Below are 7,113 nucleotides of genomic sequence, written 5' to 3' on the forward strand. Positions count from 1 at the left end.
CGGAGCGGAGCGGCCGCGGTGTCCGGCGGGGACCGGGGCTGCTGCCGCGGTCGGGCTGCAGCGGGAGCCGCGTCGCCCATGGGCGCTGTGGCGACCCCGAACGCGGATCCGTCCCCCGCCAGCCACGACACCGAGCCTGGCGCCGCGGCCGCGCCCGACAGCCCTCGCCCGCCTTCCAGCCTCTGCAGCAGCCCCGGCTCGCTCCTGCCCGACAGCCTCCAAGCCTTTCCCGGCCTCGACTCGCCCAGCATCCAGTGTGACAGCCTGGAGTGTCCCCCCTGCTCGTGCTGCTGCTGCTGCCGCCGGAGCGCGGGCTCGGCCGCGGCCAGCGAGGACAGCCTGCAGGCCGCTCTCGCCCGCGGCTCCGGCACACGGTGCTTCGGCGGGCACCGCTCCTCCAGCGACCTCTCCGACAGCCTGGAGTCCTTCATCCAGCACGACAGCCTCCAGTCGCTCTCCAGCCTGGGTGTGAGCTCCTCCAGTATCAGCGGTGATAGCCTTGAATCCCTTTCCAGCCTGAGCCTGGGGGCCACCAGCCAGCACAGCGATCTCGAGATCGGCCAGTGAGTCTGCCTTCGGCTTCCCGCACAACGCCTTGCTGCTGGCGCTCTGCCAGTGCCACGCTTCTGCCCTTCGTTCGAAGGTGACGTTGTTCCAGGTGATCCTTGCTGTATCCAGTGCAATAACCTCAGACCTTACTGTGGCTGCCATTCCCAAATAAAGTGCTTCAGAGGGGCAGTACTCATTATTACCTGCAGTGTTACCACTGATTTTTTGTCACCAGTTAAGAATGGAAGTGCGTGGTCCTCAGAGGAATCCCAGCTACCTCTCAGATCTCTATGAGAACATGTTAAGGGCTCAAGGAGCAGTGGCACAAAGGCAGCAGCAGCCCCCAGCAATCCATACAAGTAGCAGCAAGACTTTTCGGAGCAGTGCCCCAGCCAAGGAGAGCCCCCAGGCAAATAATCATGCGAGCAGCACTTCCTCCAGCTGTGACCCAGCCCTACGGCCCATCATGCGTCGCCGAGCGAGGTCCCTGCCGACATCACCCGAGAGGAGGAAGAAAGCAGCACTGCAGTGTCAGGAGCCTGGCTGCCACAGCCGCATGAACCGGGTCAGGTTTGCTGATGCTTTAGGTTTGGAGCTCACTGAAGTGAAAGTCTTCCAGACTGGGGAGGATCCATCCATCCCTTTGCACGTCCTTTCCAGGCTGTCCATAAACTCAGATCTCTGGTGCAGCAACTTGAACTTGGAGTTTACTATGCAATGCTTGGTCCCGGACTTCCAGCAGCCTGCAGACTGTCTGGATTTCTCATCCCGACTCCAGGAGCAGCAGGTGTGTCTGGAACGGGTGACCAGCTCAGATCTGGGGCTCAGTGGCACCATCCAGGTTCGCAATGTTGCTTTTGAGAAGCAGGTGTCCGTACGCTACACCTTCAACCAGTGGGAAAGCATCCACGAGGTGTGTGCTCGTTGGAACTGCAGCATCCCAGAGAAAAACGGGCAGGATCAGGTTGATGTGTTCACTTTCTTTCTTCCTGTGCCTCCTTTCCTCCTCCAGCTGAGCACTCTCGTCCAGTTTGCAGCAAGGTACCAAGTCAACGGCCAGGAGTACTGGGATAACAACAGAGGCAAGAATTACACCCTCAGGTGCCGGACTCATCCCCTGAAGCTGCCGAGGGAGTGTGAGGAGAGCTGGATCCACTTCATCTGAACAGAGAGAGTGGTGCTGAGCAGTGTGTCAGTGGTCTGGTGGCACTCTGTCCCTTGGCATGGCGCTCTGCTCCTATGGCAACAGTCTTCTTTTTGAAACCTGCCAAGCCTGGCCAAGTGTGCCAGGGCTGGGAGGCAGCCAGTGGCTTATACAAACTGCCCTAAACCTCTGGGAAAGTTAAAATGGCCAGAATCTGTCGTGAGATACCATCATAGAAAAGCCATGTGGGTTTTTTGAGTTGCATGAGTCATTGCAGAATGGTTCCCAGGAATGCTATGAGGCTACCAGAGAGCAAAACAACACATTTCTTGTTGCTAGTCATACTCTTGGTTGCATAGAATGTTTCGAACTTATCTCTTACCATTTTCTACAGTTTGTTTTCTAAGTGGACAGTGTGGCTTAACTGGTTTTGTTTCTAATTTTGTTTATATTACTTCACCAAGTCAGGGCACTATTCCATTTATGCATAATTTGGATGACAGACACTGTAGGGAGTACTTGTATTTTTATATATATGTTACTAAGGCTGTAACCACGTTAAGTATTCCCATTAATGTCTGAGTTGGAAATTCAATGCTATTGTGGGCAAAACACACATGAGAATGTGCCATCAGCCCCTCTGTTTCCCTTGGGAAAAAAACAAAAGGTGCCTTTTCCTATCTCCTCCTTGCAGCAGGAGTGATTACCAAAGTGTGTGTAAGGCAGATCCGCATGGGGAAATTCTCACCTTTGGCAAGTGATGCCCAAGTAGGTTTTTCTCAAGGTGGTGGTACAGGAATTGTGTTTTTTCTGGTGCACCTGCTTTTACTAAGGGAAACAAGACCAATACTGGACTTGTGTTGCAAATGCAGTTGAAGGTCTCAAAGCACTGTATGAATGCTCATGATTTTATCACTGTTCCTGGTAAAATTATAGCTCAAGAAATGGATATGGTATAAATAAGTATATATAAGGAAAAGAAATAGTACAGGGAGCAGGGTACAGAGGCTTGGAATAGCATTCCAGAACCCTGAATCACAGTTGTTTCCCAGTGTTCCAGAACTACTGCAGAAGTAGCTTTGACTTCTTTATTTATCTGCTTGCCATTGTAAAACAGTTGAACTCCCAAGACTGCAGCCTTGCAACACAAGCAGAAACTGGAAAACACTTAATTACACAGACCCATAAAAAGAATCCCTTCTGCTGCAGGGAGAACACAGGAACACTGTTAGACCACCTTCCTGTGCTTCTTGTTTTACTATTTTTGTTCTGTGGTTTTAGTGTGGTTTAAGATTTGCAATAGGCTTAAATTTATAAAGTAAAAGTTTGTCCATAATTGTTCCCATACGTAATCATTACTACATGGAAAGTTTAGCTTTATATGTGTAACATAGACTTTCAGAGCTGGCTGGCTGGAGATATTAGAAGAGCTGTGTTTTAGGACTATGCTATGAAAATCAGGCCACTTACTTGGGCATCTTATTTTGGATTGGTGCTTATTTATCAAAATCACAAGTTGTTTGTAAAATCACAACTTTGTTTGTAAAATCAGTTGTAAGCAACCCTTGGCCAGTTATATATTAGTCTGAAAAGTCCACTGAGTAATTCTGGAAGTGCAGAAACCCCAAGAAAATTAATTTGTGTGGCAACTTAATGCTAATTCTTTGTTGTGATACCCATTTAGCAAAGCTGGGCTTTCCAGTGAGGAAGCTGCCTCGTTCCATTGGTCTTTGACTTTCAGAGGAACCAAAGTCAGGAATGAGGATTCTGTGAACTGCTGAGCACCTTTTGCAGAGTACTCAGAAAGGTCAGTCCTATCTGAACATGCACACACATGCACAGAAGTACTTGTGCTGAATAAAAAGCACTATTTTCAAGCATTGTTCCCCCGCTCTTTTTCCTTCTCACATTACTGTTGTTCTTCCACCAGCAAACAGAGCACACCCTAAAAACTTCTCTCTTACCAGACACCAGTTCACAGTGGGTGTTGCTGGAGCTCAGAGCAATACTTGCTTTCATGCCAGAAGGATGTTTCTGTCTTCTGGGACAGACTGTCATTGCTAGCAAATGTCAGAGCTGAGTGTTCCCTTGGCCAGGTCAGATTTTGTAAAGCTGAGGCTGTCACAAGAAGGGTTCATGCCAGATGTAGCAGTGTGAGAGGGGTGGAGAAATTAATGTCTCAGCAGTCTCAGCTGCGCTTCTATTGTCTTCCTTCCACAACCTCTCAGGGTTTTGGCATGTGCAAGGTCTTGAATACTAAATACTGAAGCATTATTCCAAGTTTCCTTTTGCTCTGTGCTGGTCTGCACTGCTGGGGAAGGGCTGACAGTGCAGTTCTGGCCCTGCTGGCTCAGTGGAGCAGAGCCATCTCTGGGTTAAGCTGCTAAACCTTCACACCAGCACTGACACCTGTCACAGCTGAGCTGATATTTGCACTTAGGTTTTATTGCCACACTCAGTAATGAACATCAAATGGCTTCTTGTTGACAAAAATGAGATTAAGCCATTTAGTGCTAATGTGCACTTGTTGTGAAGGTAAACTTACACCACATTTGTATCTTCTCAGGACAACTTGACTGCTTGCACTGTGTTCAAACGGAGCACTTCCCTTATAATGAGGATTTTGTAAAAGTGAATTCTTCACAAAGATTATCACCATATAATGCACTTTTAAAAACATGTATTTATTATTGTCATACAGTAAATGAATGTCTAATAGTCCACAGTTTCAAGGTTCTTTCAAGCATGTTTTTTAAAGAAACATGAAACCCATGTAAATAAAAAGGGGTTGTACATTACACAGTATATCAATGAAGCACATATGCTGGACAAAAGGTCCAGAAGTTGTACAATTGCAAAGTGCTTAATTCATTTTTAAAAGCAATAATAAAACTATGCCTATTGTAATACAGAAGATTGAAATAAAAGCTTTTCACAATTTTCTGTTGTTTCTGTCAATGGTAGTCCTATTAAGAAAGCTCATAAAGAAACTTAATTTTGAGTTGTCACTTAAAGAGCAACATAGTCTGGAAAGTAAGGTGGGTTTGAGTTGCTAAACAATGAACAGCACTTGATAAAGATACAGTGATCAATGTATGTATCTCAAAGATTATCAGGCTGCCATTTCCTACATGGAACCTGTTACCTCAGAATTCTGTGCCTGCAGCACCTGCAGGCACAGAATTTCCAGTGATTTTGGAAAAAGGCTTGCTGCCACTTGATTCTAGTACAGCTTCATGGAAGAGGAGAGAAGGGGATTTTCCTCAAATTGCACTTGTGCTAGACTTTACTTAACACATTCATTTCTGGGCCTCACAATTTTGTTATTATTTGTTCAATTTCTTTTCTTTCAGTTCTTGCTGCAGCCTTTCCTCCCAAACCAGGTTCTCTCTCCTGACAGGTTTCATGAAAAGCTGCCTGTGCCATGTTAAGAGTGTCCCTATGCAGTGCCTGATTTATCCTCCACGTGAAATGCAGCTCCATTGGGGTCAGTCTAGATAGAGTTGAGGATTGGAGTTACCTGTTGCCAGCTTTCTCCGAAGGCAAAATGAAGACATTTAACTAGCAGACATAATTAATGAAAATACACATTACCAGTTACTTTTTAATCAGTGCTAATTACTGCAAATCAGTTTAAATACATGGGCATGTCTGTATTAAGTTGCTCAAAAATCCAAGATTATTTAAGAAAATTATAGGGTTTTTTCTGCAAACATCGATCTATTAAATTTGTCTTACAGGTTGCTGGTGCTACTTTTAATATAGGTGACATTTTTACATTTTGTTTCAAATTCATAGTTTATTTGTATTTATTTTGCAAAGAAAAAATTAAATTGCAAATTTAATTACAGCAATATGCATGTGCAGTCAGTAACTACAGCACTTAATGTAGTGTATCATCAGTGCTCAGTTGTACTTTACAGCTGGCAAAGACTTAGAACTGCAGTGAATGATTATTCATTTGGCAACAGGAGTGTAACGTTAGTAATGACTTCTTTCCCATCTTCTCTCTCCCTGTGATCTCAGATCTGCAACTTGATATTCACACCGTTGGCATCAACACTTCTGACCCTTCACACACAACAGCAGCTGTGCCAAAGATTGAAAATACCTTGGCCAGCACAATGTCTTCCTTTAATTGTAATAAGGATAAATATCTCTGCTACTGTAATGAATAAGAGTCCCTGTAAATAGTGCTACCCTCCCCTAAAGAGTTTTGGTTCCATTTTCTCTGGTGTTTTCACATGTGTCTGAAATGACTGTGGCCAAGTAATTTCACTGTTGGTTCTGGTCTGTTTAATGCATAACTCGATGAAACTTCTCTCTGACTTCCCCTCTGCTAAGCCAAACAAAACAGAGAAATGTTACAGAATGAGAAATGAGCTGAAGTAATCTCAGTGTGGATTGCAGGGAGGAAAGCGTGTGATCCACTTCTGGACTGTCCCACTTCTCTTTTGCCATAGAATGAGTGAGGCTGGACAGGCTCAGCCTCTGTGTTTGCTCATGGTAAGGGAAACTTCCACTTCAAACAGGCTTTGATTTTGTCTGCTTCATGTGGTGAAAGCACAATTCAGGATTTAGTTTTCATAGAAAAGTTCAGATGCTCCAAGTTCCTCAGGCAAAGTTTTGTCCTTAGGAGGTTTCTCGATAAAGCTGTTTCACAAATCTGCTTCAGCACCACTCACTCTCAGCTCCTCAGCGCAAATACTCCACTTTTCACACCACTTGTCATTTTCTTGCATTACAGTGACATCTCGTGGTATTTTAAATACTTTCTGTGCAGTTTTGGTTTTTGTTTTTTTTTTCTTTTATAGTACTGAGTTTTCATCTTCCTCATTTCAGGGAATCAGCAGTACTATTTTATTTACAATTGCTGCAGGTTTACCTGCTATGAAAGGTGACTTCTCTCCTAGATGCTCCCCTACTGCTGCTTATTCTAGGTATGAATGGAGACACTTCTCGATACTCTTCTGGAGTATGTGAGCTTCATGATAAATTTTATCATCTGTATTTGTGATACGGCAATAGATACACCAGTGCAGGTAAAGCCCCCCTTTGGCACTGTCGGATTCCATTTAAACACATTATCCAGTACTGCTGGATTCCATTTAAGCACATTATCCAGTGCACGGCTGGCTTCCATTTAAGCACATTATCCCGTTCCCTCTGCATAATAAACACCACAGCCGCCAGTGGAAGCCCTTTGCCCACAGCAGGTCTGTAACCAAGCACTCCCTCGGGCAGTGAAAGCGTTTCTAAATTAAGCCCAGGAATGGATTACACTGGTTTAGCAAGTCATGCCCCGTAATTTCTGTGTGTGCGGGGAAATTAGCCCTAAACAGCGGCTGTGGACAAAGGCAATCCGCGGTGCCCAGCAGCGCCCGCCGCGCTGAGGGCGCTCCCGCCGGCCGCGCTGAGGG

At 45.6% G+C, this 7,113-nt stretch overlaps 1 protein-coding gene across 1 annotated transcript; it reads left to right on the forward strand.

Moving 5' to 3' along the window:
• The first annotated feature begins 784 nt into the window (after positions 1-784).
• On the forward strand, positions 785-4,633 carry PPP1R3D (protein phosphatase 1 regulatory subunit 3D). Its single transcript, XM_041478414.1, has one exon. It carries the CDS (start codon positions 791-793, stop codon positions 1,712-1,714), a length of 924 nt encoding a protein of 307 aa, XP_041334348.1. The 5' UTR covers positions 785-790; the 3' UTR covers positions 1,715-4,633.
• Positions 4,634-7,113: the final 2,480 nt, after the last annotated feature.

This window comes from Pyrgilauda ruficollis, unplaced genomic scaffold, assembly GCF_017590135.1.
Source record: "Pyrgilauda ruficollis isolate IOZ18807 unplaced genomic scaffold, ASM1759013v1 scaffold45, whole genome shotgun sequence".
Taxonomy (NCBI): Eukaryota; Metazoa; Chordata; class Aves; order Passeriformes; family Passeridae; genus Pyrgilauda; species Pyrgilauda ruficollis.